Source organism: Odocoileus virginianus, chromosome 9 (assembly GCF_023699985.2).
Source record: "Odocoileus virginianus isolate 20LAN1187 ecotype Illinois chromosome 9, Ovbor_1.2, whole genome shotgun sequence".
Lineage (NCBI taxonomy): Eukaryota > Metazoa > Chordata > Mammalia > Artiodactyla > Cervidae > Odocoileus > Odocoileus virginianus.
In genome coordinates, this window is record NC_069682.1 from 50828101 (window position 1) to 50844225 (window position 16125).

The 16125-nt window shown below is 62.0% G+C and overlaps 1 protein-coding gene across 1 annotated transcript; it reads left to right on the forward strand.

Moving 5' to 3' along the window:
• Positions 1-287: 287 nt before the first annotated feature.
• Positions 288-15150, forward strand: RBBP8NL (RBBP8 N-terminal like). Its single transcript, XM_020901108.2, has 14 exons — positions 288-370; positions 6595-6739; positions 7787-7829; positions 8375-8470; positions 8767-8879; positions 9453-9525; positions 9839-9969; positions 10108-10196; positions 10455-10621; positions 11169-11859; positions 12108-12234; positions 12676-12746; positions 12839-12965; positions 14533-15150. The coding sequence occupies exons 1-14, from the start codon at positions 353-355 to the stop codon at positions 14550-14552; spliced, it is 1911 nt and encodes a 636-aa protein (XP_020756767.2). The 5' UTR covers positions 288-352; the 3' UTR covers positions 14553-15150.
• Positions 15151-16125: the final 975 nt, after the last annotated feature.

Below are 16125 nucleotides of genomic sequence, written 5' to 3' on the forward strand. Positions count from 1 at the left end.
CCCCCACAACCTGCCCCTGCCCTGCCCCTCACGGCCACTTCCAGGCTCTGGATTCTCCTTGCTAACTGCCCGGCTCCAGCCAGAGGCCCAGGCCATGCAGAGATCATGGAGAAACAATCCTCTCTCTGTGAGGGTCAGACCCGACCCGTTCTGCCACTTTCTATGCGATGGCAGAACCCGTTGGGCGGCTTTGGGCCGGCTCTGCCTCCTCCCTGCTCCTGGCCCGGGGAATCGAAAACCTGTCAAGCGGGTTTGGCCAAAATTCTGTCTTGTTCCCAAGCAAGTTCACAATGCTGGTTTCCATCTCTCAGGCAGGAGCTTCCCGGAGCAGAGCGGAGGTCCCCGGAGGTCGATGCGGACGCGGGGCCATGTGAGTACCCGGAGGCCCCAGGGCCCCAGCGGCTTCAGTAGCTGGGGGCAGGGGAAGGGGCACAAGGTCTGGGGTCACTGTGGGGTGCTAGCTACCAGGTGGAGACCCAGCCCCTGCTCGTGGGGGCTGGAGGAGGGGCCAGGGTGGGGTGGTGGCCGCAGCCCTTGCTCTGGGGCACACAGTCCAGGGGACTGTGTGGGAACACAGGCCGCAGCGAGCTTCCTGGGCAGACAGGCTGGGGGAGCCAAGGCTGGGAAGGCTAAGGTTGGCACTGCTGTGCTGGGAAGTCCCTGGGTCTTCTGGAGACACTGGGAACAGGCTGGGGGCCTGGCACTTCATCCTGGTCCGGCCTCACCGCCCGGATCCTCAGACAGGCTGCAGCTAGGGAATGAGGGGTGGAGTGCGTGCGGTGCAGCCGGCCACGGCTCCCTGTTGGGCACTGTAGGACATCAGCTGCCCTCAGTTCGGTGTCCCCTGAGAAGCAGTGACAAAAGGCTCCCAGGCCTCGGTCCTGCTCAGCCTCCCCCGCCAGGCCTCAGGGAGGCGGTTGAGAGTCGCAGTGGCCCTGGGCCGGCCCATCCTTGAGGAATCAGGTTGCAGGGCCCGCTGTTACCCGAGCCACCAGCGACACCTCGGCCTTGCTGAGCGAGCGCACACCTGCCTTGTGCCTCTGTGCATGTGTGCACACGCACATGCCATACTCGAGTATGTGCACACACGTGCAAGCAGCTTTCCCCCGTCCTGCACAGTGCCACGTGCACGGTGGGGGGAGTGCACGCATGTGCACACGTTTCTCTGTTGTGCACTAGTTGTTGGGATATTGTTAGGATACTGTTGTGTCTGCACATGTGGGCATCACATATGTATGCATATGTGTCATGGGTCTAGGTGTCTGGCGATGCTAGAAACCATCCAGGCAGTGGCACCTCTCAGGACCTGCCATCTGAGCTGGCCCAGGAGGTTGCAGGAGGCTGCACTGGCCATGTCCCTTGCGAGTTGGTGAGTGTGGAGTAGTGCCATCTTTCAGAGACATAGATCCTTCACCTGCAAAGTAAGGGCTGTCATGGCCACTCCACAGGCAACGTGAGCCCAAGGACTGACTACATGAGACGTTCCTGTCAGACGCCTGGATGTGGAGGCTGGCAAGCTGGCCCCTGACCACCTGCAGTCAATGGGCACTGGATGCCTGCCACATGGAGGAGACCCGGCCACCCAAGGTGGTGCAAACTCCTCAGTCTCCAGGAGCTGGGCCAGGGCACCGCTGTCGTTTCATGGCCCAGGACACTGAGACACAGTGGGAGAGAGACTCAGCTAAGGTGGTCAAAGAAGGGGCTTCTCCCTCACCACGTGGGATGCAGGGAGCCACCACCGGAGCCTCTGACCTGCTTCGCACCTCAATCCCTGAATCTGTAGAATGGGATAGTGAGTGCCAGAAGGCAAGGCGAGCTCCAATCACCTGTGGGCTGAGCTGGGGCACACAGCGGGTGCTCCATAAAGACCTGTGTGGAGGACATGGAAAGGGCTTGGACGGTGTACCCAGCCTCGTGAGGTCCTTGGTGACGGGCAGGCGGAGCATCCCTGGATCACCCTGGGACGTGGTAGGGGGCCTGCTGTAGATGCCACACAGCACATAGAGCCCTGGCCCGGTACTTGGCTGAGCGGCTGCTCGGGGAACAAGGGCCACCGCTGTGGTTACTGCTGCACCATTGTCATTGTGTTACTCACAGGTGGGTGGATGGATCAATGGCAGAGCAGGCGCAGAACTGGGGGCCTGGGGCTCCTGGACCCCAGGGCCTGCTGGAGAAGAGGCTCCAATAAGAGAAAGTGGTCAGGGCCCTGCCGGCCGGCCCAGGAGCCGGGCAAGAACCTCACCACCGAGGCTTTGCGGCTCAGCGGGCAGCACCCGGCCCAGGGCCACAGCGGGGGCTCTAGTGGCCTTCTCTTACATGGTGGCAGGGGCATTTCCCTGAGCCACAGCCACCAAGACCCAGTGGACCCTAAATGTCCATGCAGGGCACGAATGTGTGTCATCAGTGCTGGCATCTGAGACTCTGCTCTGAACTCAGGAGTGTTCTTGTCCTCCTGTAGAGGGCCTTGATGGCACTTGAACTTGGGGTCCTGTAAGAAGCCCTGCTGGACCCCTAGGGCCACCTGCAGGGGAGGGACTGGAGGGCAGCTGCATGCGGTGGATGCAGGGTCTCCATCTGCAGTTAGCTGAGGGCCTGCCAGGCCCTGGGCTGAGTACACACTTCACCTGGATGGCATCGTCCGGACACATGTATTTGGTGGGACACACCCACAACAACCTGAGGTGGCGGCGCGGTTACTCCAGATGAGGGACTCAGGCTCTGGGAACGCACTAGTCCTGTCCACATTGGCTCCAGGCAGTCCAGGGTGCACTGCGCAGGCTGACCTTGCCCAGGTAAGTGGCAGGTGCATGGGGTCAGCAGTGTGCCTGACCCCTGCCCTGCCCTGCCACCTGCAACTTCTGGGTCTCCACCCAGCAGAGACCTTCCAGCCTGGGTGTCCAGAGCAGGAGTAGGAGTGACCCTGGGCCCTTGAGAAGCAGCCTTCAGGCCTCTGCTCCCAGCGCCCACCACCCCCTTGCCACAGTGTGCAACTTGAGCCACCCTCTCTATTGCCCAGGGCCCCCAGGCCCAGAGGCAGCAGCCAAGACCCCACCCCATAACCTGCTCACTCCTCCTGCCAGCACTGTAGCCCCCACTCCAGGCCTGGGGGGAGCCCTCCTGCCTTGAGTTCCCTGAGCCCCTGAGCCCCTCTCCCCTCAGTGGCTCTCAGCACACCCGGCAAACACCACGGAGGCCCCCAGGGAGGGCTGGCCCACTGCCCTCTGGCAGAGACCACATGCACCTTTTAAAAATAACCTTATTTATGTTCATTTACTTGTTTTTGTCTGCACTGGGTCTTTGTTGCTGCACAGGTTTTTCTCTAGTTTTGGCAAATGGGGCTACTCTCTAGTTGTGATGTGCAAGCTTTTCATTGCGGTGGCTTCTCTTGTTGAGGAGCACAGGCTGTAGGCAAGCAGGCTTGAGTAGTTGTAGCTCTCAGACTCTAGAGCTACAGACTCAGTAGTTGTGGCACATGGGCTTAGTTGCTCCACGGCATGTGGGATCTTCCCGGACCAGGGCTCAAACTCGTGTCTCCTGCACTGGCAGGCAGATTCTTACTCACTGAGCTACCAGGGAAGCCGCCACATGCACTTTTACAGCCGAGGTTCTTCCTACCCACAGCCACCAAACCCCTGTCAGCTGCGGACCCACCTCCTCCTCCTCCTGCTGCTTCCTTGGACCCACCCCGCCCCCCTGCACTCTGAGAGTGGGGGCTGGGACTGCCCCAGGAGACTGACTGTCCTCTTCTCCTTGGCCAAACGCCCTCTGTCACCTGCTGGCCCAGGGGAGCCACACCACCCCCATGGCACTGTCACCAGGGGCTGGACAGCCCTGGTCATCCCTGGGAGATGTGGGGCTCCCAGCAGAACACACCCTCCAGCTGTGCTGCCCCTGCCTGGACCCATGTCTGTGTCCACGCTGCCCTCTGCCCATCAGAGACCCCAGAGGGGCAGCCAGGTGGGGCCTTTGGGCGGTTTGGAATAGAGGAGCCTGGGGTACCGGGACAGAGGAGGGTGTCTGGGCCTTTACCTGCCCTGCTCCACACCACAGCACTGTCATTAGGAACAATGTTGGCCTCTCACTTAGACCTGCGCCCATCTGCAGAGCCTCTCCTGGGCCTGGGGCACCACAGGCTCCCAGGGACAGCTCCTTCACAGGCGTTGGCCCAGCCCACGATGGCCCATGGCAGACGCTGATGGGGAAGAACGGCCTGTCAGGCGGGTCTGGGTGGAATTTCAGGCACAGTGGCTTGGCCCTCCCCAGCTGGCCCACCTCACCCTACAGGGAGCCCGAGCCAAGGAGAGCTCCTCCCACAGTCCCATCTCCCACAAGATGAAGATGGGAGAGCCAGCAGAGCAGGGCCACCTGGAGCACATCCCTGGTCCACAGGGGGCAAGGACACATCCTCAGCCCCAGGAAGAAGTCAAGCCCCGAATCCTGCTTCCCACTGGGCAGCCAAGGAGCATGATTCGATGCTCAGTTTCCCCAGTTTGGGCCTCAGTTTCCCCATCTGGAAAGTGGGCTCCTTGCAGCGTGGTCAGGGTTAGATGGGCTCAGGAAGTGGGGCCAGATTATCATGTATACCCTACTATAGCCCTGGCTCCCCCAGCCTCTGCAATTCAGCATCTTATTCCCTAACCTGCCAGGATATCCCAGTGGCTCCCAGCCTCAAGGAGGGGAACCCCGCCAAGCTCCTCATTCACAGAGCCCTCACCCACCTAACACATAGCCAGTAAGCAGGGACCCCTCCACCCTTCCCTGGCCATCTCTTGGGAGTGTCCCAGAGGCCAGGCAGGTCTAAAACAAGTTTGGGGAGCCCCACCTTCCTGTCGCTACATCCCTCCAGCACATCTCTGCCTGTGGGCTCTGGTGGCCACTGTGAGACACAGGACCATTCTTTGTCCTCTTGCTGGGCCTGGGGTTCGAGGACCAGGCTGAGAGCCAGCCTCCCTGTCAAGTCCCCTTGGAAAGCTCCAGGATAGTGCTTGCCCCGGCCCCTGGCTTCTCTTGGGGTCACAGGGCCTGCTCCCCTCAGTTAGTGATCCCAGTGCCAGGGTGCCCACCACCCAGCTTCAGAGAGCCTAGAGCAGCTGTGCCTCTTCTATACTCCCTGTGCGTGAATCCCGCACTGTGCTGGCTTCCCCGGTCTGGCCCCTACTCTGCAGTGTCTCAGAACCAAACCGTAATGGCCCTGGATCGTCATCTCTCTTGCCACTGCTGGACACTCACCAGCAGACATTGGAGGATTTCCAGTTTGGAGACTACTGCTGCAAACACTCCAGTCTCTGAAATGCAAGACCACAACCCTCCTTCGGGCAAGGCTGAAGGGGTCTTTGGGGAGAGGTTTCCAGGGTTTGTGCAAAGGCCCTCCTGGGGGTGGTGGAGCACTGCAGCAGCGGTTGGTGGCCTGGGCCCAGGCAGGCTCTGTGAAGGAGGGAGTGATGTTCTGGGCATGTGCAGAGGGCAAACCACGAGCTGCTGCCAACACCCAGTGTAGGACCCCTGGAGGAGAGGACTCAGTGTACCAGGAGTCAGCCGCTCGTTTTCGAGGTCCTGCGGACCACTGGGCTCCTCAGGCTGAGAACAAGGAGGGACCAGAGGGGCTGCCTCCCCCCGGCCTGGAGGTGATGATGGCACGGGTCTGGGCTGGTGGCATCTCTGCTGACCTGGCTATGAGCTGTGGGTCTGACCCTCACTGGGTGACAGATGGTGCCACAGGGTAATGGTGGCCGCTGGTACCCACCACCAGAGATGTGCCACCAGGACCGAGGGGCTCCCACCTGGAGGAGGGTGGTGCCTGGCACCACGGTGAGGAAGCTGCCACTGGGCTGAGACCCAGCCTCATCCCCAGCTCCAAGCTGGACCCTGCAGGACCCCAAGGCATGCTCACCAGGCCCACTAGACAAGCCTCATGGCCACTACCAGAGGGAAGAAAGGGCTGCTCAGAGGTGCCAGAGCTCACAGCAGTCACATGATGGGCAAGGTTATCTAGCTCCCAGCTTGGGTTCTCAATCCCACAACCTTTTAAATTTTAACAAATGCTTCATGGAGGTGAAATACAGGCAGGAAAAAGGGCCCAGGCCATGAGGGGCAGCTAGGTGGACTTCTGCTAGGGTACGGTCACCAGTTCTGGCAGAGAAAATAGTCAGCCAACCCCCGAAGTCTCCACTGTGGCCCCATGGGGCCATCCATGCCACTGTAGGAAACTGGACCCTACTGAGAGAGCTTTCCAGGCTGAACACACCCTGGCTTACTGACCCGCCAGCTGTCTGCCGGCATGGGCATCTCCAGTCTGGGGCCTCATCACATGTCACATGCACCCTAGTGGCGCCAGCATCAAGTGGGAGCTGGTCCCCTCAAGCCATCTGCTTTGCTCTGAAAACTGGATTAGGGAGATGAGATGAAGTGAAGACGATTAGGGAGTTGAGATGAAGTGAGAAGTCCCTACAAGAGGGACATACATGCCCCCCTCAGGTGTGGACATGACCCAGTGGGTGGTCACAAGACAGGACTCCCACACCTGCCTCCTGTACCCTGCAGCCCACAGATCCCTCCTGAGCTAATGTGACTGTCCCCCTGCTTCCTACTCCATAGGCTGGAAACAGACGGGCCGTAGAGGCCAAGGGGCCGTCCCCACACCTGGAGCACAGAGGACCCAGGGCCAGGGCCACGGGAGCCATGGAGAGCTTCACAGAGTCACTAAACAGACTGAAGGAAGTCCACGAGAATGAGGTCATGGGTGAGTACCTTGGGGAGGACAAACTGTTTGGCTGCAGCCAAACAGCAGCCTAAGGGCCAAGGTCAGGCCAGGGGATTTCCACATGCTGCCTCAAATTCTCACCAAAACCAGGACCACGCCTTCCAGGCCCAGAAAGGGAGTCCTGACCCAGAGCCCAGAGCTGCATAGTGGCCAGGCACCCAGCCTTAGATCAACACCCAAGTGCACCCTGAAGGGGTGGTCCCCAAATGGTCAGCTCATATCAGAACAGAAATAAAAGACCAGCCTGGCCGCAGAGAGCCAAGACACTATAGCCAAGACCGGCCCCTGGCCCAAGGTGGGGCCTCCACGTCCCCCAGAAGGGAGGTCACCTTCTTTCCTCGTAGGAATGGAGCCCAAGGCTCTGGAGGCTTGTCTGGAGCCTTCTGGGTGCTGAGCTAAAATCCCTCTGCCGCTTCCAGAACCCCAGGCTAAGCTCTGTCCTGGCATGCATGTCTATCCAATTTCCCCACCAGCAACAGGACTGCAGCCACCTGCTCCATTCACTCCCCCAGGGCCTGGGCCAGACCCTCCCGACTTTTCTGAGAGTCCTCACCTGCCCCCCACATCAAAGGTCCAGAGACCCAGAGGGGCAGGGACTGCTTGGGCTAGCCTAGAGCCCAAGCCAGACCATGATAGGGAGGGGAGGAGGGGCTCTGCTGGGGTCTCCCTTGGGGGCCCATTGGCAGCACCCAAAAAGCATCCCTCCCGGGCCTTGGCTGGGTTACTGGTGACTCCCAGCATCCGGGACCCATCCTCAACTGACACCAGAGCCAGAGACAAGGGAGGGGAGAGACTGGGCCCAGACCAGGGTCCCAGGCAGCCAGGAGACTGAGCAGAAGCTGGCAGCAGATGCAGACTGGGAGCCCTTCAAGGGGGTGACCTCAGGGAGCCCGTGCAGGAAACCAGGCAAGTGGTGGGCATCTGGAGAGGGCTCTGCCAGACAACCAGGGACAGGAAACGCCCCAGCTCCATGTAGAGATGGCAGCCCGGCCGGGCCTGACCTCTGCCCCTTTCCTCACTCCTCAGGCCTGCAGAACAAGCTTCTGGAACTGAACTCAGAGAGGTGCCGGTGAGTAAGAACAGGCCTGGCCCAGGAGACTGGAAGGGCAGTGACACCCAGAGCTCATCTCCCCCTCTTTCCCTGCAGCCCCAGAGCCCTGACACTGCCACCAGCGGTGATACAGGGGAAACTGAAGTTCAGCATAGCGGGTAGGGGGAGTCTGGCCCAAGGTCATGCTTCGAGGAGCTGGAGGAGTGAGGCTGGAAAGTCCGAGCCCAACAGAGTGAACAGGGACCCTCCAAAGGGTTGGGCAAGGAGTATCCATGCAGGGCACATCTGGGACAGATAACTGTCAACAGGGGGGACTCCTCGTGAGTCCTGGAGACCCACAGGCAGACTTCCCAGGTCCCCACTTCACAGAACTCTGCCAGGTGGCATGGGGACAAGAGAGTCCTCAAGGCGGCCGTACACACTCACGCTTGGGCAAGCTGGCATAGCCCTTGCAAGGCCCTAAGTCTCAAGGAAGTCCTAGGCTGGTGGCCAGGGAGAGGCTAGTGGGTAGCGGAGGGCTCTCTGGGTAGAGCAGACCCCCAACTTCAGATCATCCCCCACAGGGATGCCCAGAGGGTGGAGGAGCTCTGTGCCAAGAACCACCAGCTGAGGGAGCAGCAGAAGGTGCTGAAGGAGAACCTGCGGGTGCTGGAGAACAGGTGGGGGCACCTCACACCCCACTCACGATGGGGGCAGGAGCGGAGGGAAGACCAGAGCGTTTGTGGAGAATGAGTCTGGGATGCTCTGGAGTCAACTCAGCCACTGCAGGACTTCGCAGAGCCTTAAGTAAACTTCAAGTTTCCTTCCCAAACTCAATAGCATGTGGTGTGCTGAGTCCACGGGGTGGGGAACGCAGTGGGGAAAGGCAGGGCAGGTCCTGGGAGTGGGGCAGGGGGTGGGGTATCCCAGCCCCTCCCTCTCAGAGCGGCCTCTCGCCATCCTCCTCGCCCCGCAGGCTGCGGGCTGGGCTGTGTGACCGCTGCATGGTCACCCAGGAGCTGGCCAGGAAGAAGCAGCAAGAGTACGAGAGCTCCCTCCTCCAGAACCTGCAGCACGTCTTCCTCCTCAGTGAGCACCCCCCTGCCCCGCGTCCTGCACCCCATCCTCCCGTAGGGGGTGGCGACCCCCCACCTGCTCAGCCCAACGAGGGGTCTCGGGGAAAGGGGAGGAGGTGATCCAGGGCTGCACTGTCAGGAGGGACATCCGCACCGCAACTCACAGACAGATGGTGCAAAGCCCCCGCTGACCCCCACAGGCCACCTGCTGCTCAGTCACCAGGCCGGGGCATCCCTGCCCTCTCGGGGCCTCAGCTCCCTCCTTCTAAGGATGAGGAGGGTCCCACAGAGAGCTGGGTTCCATGTGGCCTGCTGATGAGCACAAGCCCCTTTCCTTTGGCTGGGGGGGGGCGTCCCTGGGGACTGGGGAGCGCCATCCCTTTTGATGGCCTCCAGGCTGGTTCTGCTCACTCAACATCCACCCACCCACTCATGCAGCAAGTATCTATGGGGCACCTGCTCTATGCCAGGCCCTGAGCCAAGTGCTGGAGTCCCAGTTGGGCCAGGACAGGGGGACTCCCAGGGCCGTGAGTTCCCCACCCACCCTTCCCTGCCCCAAGTCCTTCCTAATCAGTGCCTTCTGCAGCCACTGAGCTGACTCGGCTCCAGGAGGAAAATGACGCCTTGAAGGAGGAAGTGAAGCGGCTTCAGGGCCCAGGGTGAGTGGGGGGAGCCCCAGGCACTCATGCAGGGGGAGGGGTCCCACAGGCCAGTACCCTGGGACAGATAGCGACCTCCCCTGGTCTGCAGGCACAGGACACCCCAGAAACGGAGCTGGGCCACAGCACCCATGGCAGCTCTGGCGCTTGGGCCACCCCCAGACATGGGTGTGAGCCCACGATGATGTCTTTCCTGGTCACCTGGGTCTCCCGCACAGGCGGCTTGGCCCCCAGGAGGGCGCCCTGGCCTTTCTGATCATCTCTGGTATGCTGCCCCCTCACCTGCCTCATCTTTGCCTCCCACTGGGGACAGGCCCAAGCCCCAGCTCAGGGAGGGCACCTCGGAGCCCCCGTCACCCCTGCTGCTCCCCTCCCTGGGTGCCCGGAAGGCTGTCACTGAGAATCCACTGGGAGGCCACGAGGAGACAGAGGATGACCATGCAGGTGCAGGTCCACAGGAGAGGGGGGTGTGGGGGCAGGGGAGGCTGAGCAGCCTGGGACCAGGGAGCCCTCGGGCCGGGGGCTGAGCTGACCCCTCTCAGCCCCTCCCAACCATCCTGCCCTCTGTCCCTCCTCCCACAGAAAGGCCAGGGGTGTACAGGACATCTCCAATGGCCAAAATCTCCCCAAGTCCAAATCTGCCTGAGGCATGGACCCCGGACATGGTGAGGGTGAGGGACCCCGGACCCCTGAGCCCACTCCTCCCTCTTCCCGGGCAGCCCAAGAAGGAGACCGGAACTGCCAGCCTTGCTGTGTGCCGTGCACATGGCACGTGCCCATCCTCGTGCCAAGCAGGGAGTCCTGAGCTCCACGTGACGAGGGTGGAAGTGAGGCTCAGAGTGGGTGGGTGGCCTGCCCAAAGTGGCACAGAGAAGAGGGCAGAGGGTAGCAGCCGAGCCCACCCAGGCTGACCTGCCCACCCCATGCAGAACCCCCAGCGCATCTCCAACCAGCTGCACGGGACCATCGCCGTGGTGCGGCCGGGGTCCCAGGCCTGCTCCGCTGACCAGGGCTCCACCAATGGGACGCCCCCACTGCCGCCCACCAGGAATAGCCCACCCAGCCCACCTGGCGAGCACAGCCTCCCTCTGGACAGGTGAGCACCTGCCCTCTGCCACCACCAGGAGCTGCCTCAGCTGGGCAGCCAGTCTCCTCCTCTGGTCCCAGCTTTAAGGCAGGGGCCAGGAGCAGGGAGTCCCTCCCTTTGTCCCTTCAGGAGACCTGCTCTCCCTGGCTTGGCTTACCCCTGCCTGCAGCATGGTTCCCACATGGACATCTGAACGGCCAGGGTGGGGTGGGGATTCATGGACAGAGGAGATGGGGACTGGGCACCCCTCTCATCACGGTCTGAGGAGAGTGGGGGTGGGGTTGTGGTGGGTGCCCAGGTGGGCAGGGTGCTCCAGGGGACTGGGCAGGCAGCTGACGCCCAGAACGGGGAGAGGTCTTAGTGGCCGGGTCCCTCCTCTGACCCCCAGGCCCCAGGTCAACTCTGAAACCAGGCACCCGATCCCCAGGGGCCCGGGCACTCCCCTCCCCACTGCCCACCGTGTCACATGGGCACCCGCCTCACCCCTAGGGCCCACAGTCCTCCCTGTGAAGTGGGCCTGACCATGCCCCACAGTCACCAGGCTTCTTGCCCACAGCTTCCTGCAGGCCTCTCGGCCCTCTGTCAAGACCTGCGAGTCCCTGAAGCACTCCCTCCAGGCCGACCGCCTCTGCCTCCTGAACCGCCACCTAACCCTGCACCTTGGCAGCCCCCCGGTCCCCACCACAGCCCCCAGCGGCCCCCAGTCCCAGGGCCTCAAGGCTGGGGAGGCGGAGGTCTGGGAGGAGCCCTCGGGCCTGCTGGGCCTGCCAGGCGCCCTGGCGGGCATGCGGAACCCACAGCTGGAAGGCGCACTGCACATGTTCCTGGCCCAGCAGCTGCGGGCACAGGGCAGGGTGGGCAGTGCCCGGCTGAGGGGCCCTCGGGGGCCCAAAGGAATGCCACCCTCCCCACCAGCAGACTCAGACTCCGAGGGTCCTGAGGGAGAGGTGGCCAGAGGGAGGCACCCACAGCCTGCAGGCCCGGGCAGCCCCCAGGGGAAGGAGGGCACAACCACACAGGACTATGTCCCAGACAAGCCCCTGGACCTCTCAGAGCGCGGTCGGTGCCGGGCCAGCGCCCCCAAGCCTGCCAACCAGTCGGGGTCACTCAGCCCCCCACGGGTCCCCACGCCCAGCCCTGAGCCACCCCAGGGAGTGGGACCACCTGCCCGGTGTGGAGCCCAGAGACTCAGCAATGGCACCCAGGAAGCCAGAGAGCCAGAGGCAAAAGAGCATCCACCTTCCCCGGTGAGGGCCCAAGCCCCATTCCTGGGCTCTGTGTATCCCACCCAGAGCACCTAAGCCCCGGGCTGCCCTCTCTGCTCCACCAGCCAGTTCCCGAGGGAAAGCTGCTGCCCAGGTCACAAGCCACAGGGAGTCAGCTGACCTTCCAGCCCCGCCCTATCCAGGGCCCCCGCAGGCTGTGCCCGAGGCCGGGTGGCGGTGGGGGGGAGGAAGTTGCCTTACATGAGCTCAAGTCTCTTCCTTCTCACCAGGACGCCCCCTACTCTGCCCCAGGGCCCCACCTCAGCCTGCCCTCTCCAAGTGGGCCAGGAGAGGAGGACAGAGGGAGGCCTAAACTGCCCCCCTACCCACCAAGGCCTTGTGGAGATGGCCACCCAGGTGAGGATGTGAACATAGGAAGTGCTCCACAGTGGAAGTGGAACCACCGTGAGCGGGGAGGGCCTGACCCAACAAAGTTGTCTCAGACTTGGTTCCCCACCTCCAGACCCAGAGTGGAGCAAGGGGCCCAGGGAGGGCACGTTTCTGACCACAGGAAGTGAATGGAGGGCCTCCTAGCAACTGGGGCTTCAGGGCAGGTGATGAGTTCCCTGTCACCCAGCAACCAAGCCAGGGGCACCCCAGTGGGTGGGGTCATTGCAGGAGTGCAGGATACTTTGGGCTTGGACTCCACCCCAGGGCAGGTTACCCGGGCTCTCGGTGCCTCAGTTTCCCCAGCTTCAGAGGTGTTGCCACTGATCCCAGCCTGGCAGGTTAGGGACCTAGGCTTCTACTAGATGCCCAGGCCACCATCCTGGCCTGACCCCACCCTGCGTCCTGCAGAGCTCAGCAAAGCCCAAGGACAACAGCCGGAGTCGGATGAGCTGGACGAGCCAGACACCTCGGACAGTGAGGTCAGTACAGCCGTACACTGGGGAGGGGTGGTGGCACCCTGGCTGCCCCAGGCTTGGGGGATCCTCACCACGACCACACCCCCACCCCTCAGATGGGCCTGAGGACCCGGGCGGAGGCCACAGAGAGCTCGCCGGAGGAGGGACCCGGGTGCATCTGCAACAAGGAGTGTGGAGGGGGCCCGCAGAAGAGGAAGTGGGCCTCTGACCCCTGGAGCAAAGGTAGGCCCCTTTGCTTTGGGTGGGGGCGGGGCAGTTGTAGCACCGAGGCCCCCAGCCCTTCTGGCTACTTGGAGCTGCTCCCAGAGCAGTCTTGTAAGAGGACCCGGGTCAGGCCTGGGCAGACACCGAGTCCACTTCCTCCTCGTTGGGCTTGCCCCTTCACCCCAAGCCTGTCTCCCTCTGGAAAGGGGGCAATACCATAGCTGATATGAGACAGTAGTGGGACACAGGCAAGGACAGTCGTGTCATCTTCAGGGGAGACAGGGCATTCTGGGCCACAAGCAGTCCCAGGCCTGGTGGTCCTAGACCCCTCCCCTCTCACAGCCCCACCTGGGAGGGGGCAAGCTCGCCTGGACCACCTTGTCCACTTCTGAGGAGGAGACCCAGCAGAGGGTGCTGCCTCCTGGGCGTGGGTGTGTTTGTTCTCGATGGGGGGCTGGGGGCTGCTCTCCTGTTTGCCAAGGGTGGTGCCTGTGGGCTCCCCCTCCACCCAGGTCGAGGGTATAAGGACGGCTCCCACTTCCTGCTCTGGCCACAGTGGCAGCTCAGGCCAGGTCTCCAGGCGCCCGCAAGAGCCTTTGAACACCTGAGCTGATACTGCACGCCGCCTGGTGTTTGTTCAGGCAGGTCCATGTTGCAGGCTGGGCCATAGCTGCCACAATGCACCATTGTTGCCGGGAAGGTGACCGCAGCCTGTGTTTGTCAGGCAAGCTCTGGAGGAGGCCAGCATGCTGGTGTGACCTCACAGCACAGCCAGCTGGGAATTTTCGGAAGCCATCCTGGCAGGCACGGTCCACAGGGGTGCACTGCATCTGCCCCCACCGTCCACATGGAGTCAAGCCACCCCCTTGCCTCCCGCCCAGACCATGGCACCCATACCCTCAGCACCTCACAGGTGATAAGTGAGAATAGCATCCTTGTGTTGTGTGCCCATACAGAGAGAGGCTCAAGAAGCGTCCAGTCGTTACTGCCTTTGGGCCTCGTGGGCCTGCCCGGGGATCAGCCATCACTGTCTCATAGATGGGAAAGTGGGGGCTCAGGGTGGGGTAACTTTCCCAGGGTCACAGAGGTGGTACGTGGGGTCAGGATGCCAACCTGATCCATCTGACCCAGAACCAGAGCTGGTTCCACATCAGAGGCATACCTGAAGCTCAGCATCGTGTAGGTTTCACCTGCAAGGGTGCCAGGAACCATATGTCCCTTCTCTGTGACCCCAGAGGCAGGCCCATGGAAGCACCTGCCAACATCCCAGGTGTTCAGAGAACATTTCCCAGTGAGTTCAGCTTATCCAGATGCCCCAGACCCTCTGCAAGGCAGCAGGGGAGGCCCCAGGGCCAGGCGGATTCCAGGGTCACACACTTTCTACCAAATTCCCAAGGCTTCCCTCCAATCAGGTCGCCCTGTCCAGCATCCCCTGTCATCAGGAGCAGGTCGACTGCCAGTGTGGGCTCCTGTGTTCCCAGAAACTGCCCACAAGTCCCTGGGCAAAAGCCCAGTGTCCCCGCAAGAGAGGACACACAAGGTTACTACCATGCCTCCCAGCTTAATGTTGGTCCACTTCCCCCAGCCTCCAAGAAGCTGACCTGAGAAAGGAGGAACCAGGGAGCCAGGAGTCGCTCACCCAGCACCAGCACCTGGGAAAAGACCTGGGCATCCCAGCCTGCCCAGTCATGCACCCCACCGATTGATTGCCCGCAGCCAGGACAGCCCCCACCACCAGCCAAGCAGACGGCCCCAGAAGTGGGGTAGTGGACTGGGTCCTGCCACATCCATGGGGTTGTGAAGGCCAAGATGACTGGTCTTTTGAACCCCTCCATCTTGGAAATGATCTTACCCACCACTCTCACCCCAGCATCTGGTGGGGAGCAGGGTCCTGGGAGACCGGAATGGCTCGAGCTCCAGCCAAGCCCCGCCCCCAGCCCTGCTCTGCACGGGCAGGCCCTCCTGGGCAGTTCCCCTCCTCCCACCAACGCAGACTCGACTACTACCCTGGACCCAGGGACTGCATGCCTCACTACCCACTCCAGATGGGGTGTCGAGCTCCAAGCAGTGGTCTCGGGCGCCCCCTTGAGGGGTCCCACAAGTGTGTCGCCTGGTGAGGGCTAAGAAGGCCGGCCGGCAGCAGTGCAGCGCCTCTGCAGAGAAAGTGTCCCAGGGCACTGGGAGAATAAAGTGTAAGGAAGGATGACGTGTGCAGCTGGCAGGGTTTGGGTTCAGCCAGGCCTCCACCTTCCCCGGATGGGTGACTCTTGAGTGTCCAGGGGTGGGGAGTCTGAAGGGCAGGATCCAAACCAGCCCTGTGTGCTGAGCCTCTGCCGAGGGCTTCAGGAACAGAATGTGCACCAGGCACCACGCAGACCCCCTTCTCACTGACACCTCCGTGTCCCTGGCCCCACACCCACCACTGAACCGTCAGCCCTCTGCACAACCACAAGGCAGCTCATCCAGGAGACCGCCCTGCACAGAACCAGGAAGACCGTGTTCTGCCCCACCACCCCCCCGCCCCGCTATCTCTGCAGCAACCTCAAAGCTTAATATGGTGCCCGCCAGCAGAAGAGAGACCACCCCAGAGCCCAGCCCCATTATCCAGCAGTAGATAGCATGGTTTTGGAGCTGAGGCCCAACAACCAGATGACAGCCCTCCATCCTCCCATCCCCCTTTATCTTCCTCATCTGACATCAGTGTAACTATTAGCCACCAGCTTGTGGGTCCCACCCCCTCCACCTGCCAGGGCCCTCCTACTAGAACGGCGGGCCAGCAGGGCCCTGACTCATCATTGTCGACCCCAGCTTCTCCTCGCTAACAGAAATTTGTGTGCTGCGTGGGGAGCATTCACAGAGCTGTGTGGCAAATTTCATGGAGAGTGCCTTGTTTCCAGCCTCCAGGTAGACCCAGCGCAGTGCCGTTCAGCCCTGACAATACCCTGAGGTCGCAGTCGCTGTCCCCACTTTAAGGATGGGTAAACCTACAGGCAGAAAGCTGGACAGAGCAGGCCAGTGGCATACAGGTGGCTATACAACCCTGTCCTGCAAGACGCAGGTGGGCTCCTGAGCATGAAGCCATTGGCTCTGGAGTCTGGGCCGGGAACAGAAGGCCTGGTACCCCGCAGACTCAAGGTCATTTTGCTGCTGAGGGACGGAAGTGCAGGACTCTGCCTGG

What these genes read in the sequence shown, in the direction of transcription:
- RBBP8NL (XM_020901108.2), top strand. An exon ending in GCAGCACGTCTTCCTCCTCA is followed by an intron (nt 8,880 to 9,452) that starts GTGAGCACCCCC and finishes TGCCTTCTGCAG; the next exon opens with CCACTGAGCTGACTCGGCTC. An exon ending in CTCTGACCCCTGGAGCAAAG is followed by an intron (nt 12,966 to 14,532) that starts GTAGGCCCCTTT and finishes CACTTCCCCCAG; the next exon opens with CCTCCAAGAAGCTGACCTGA.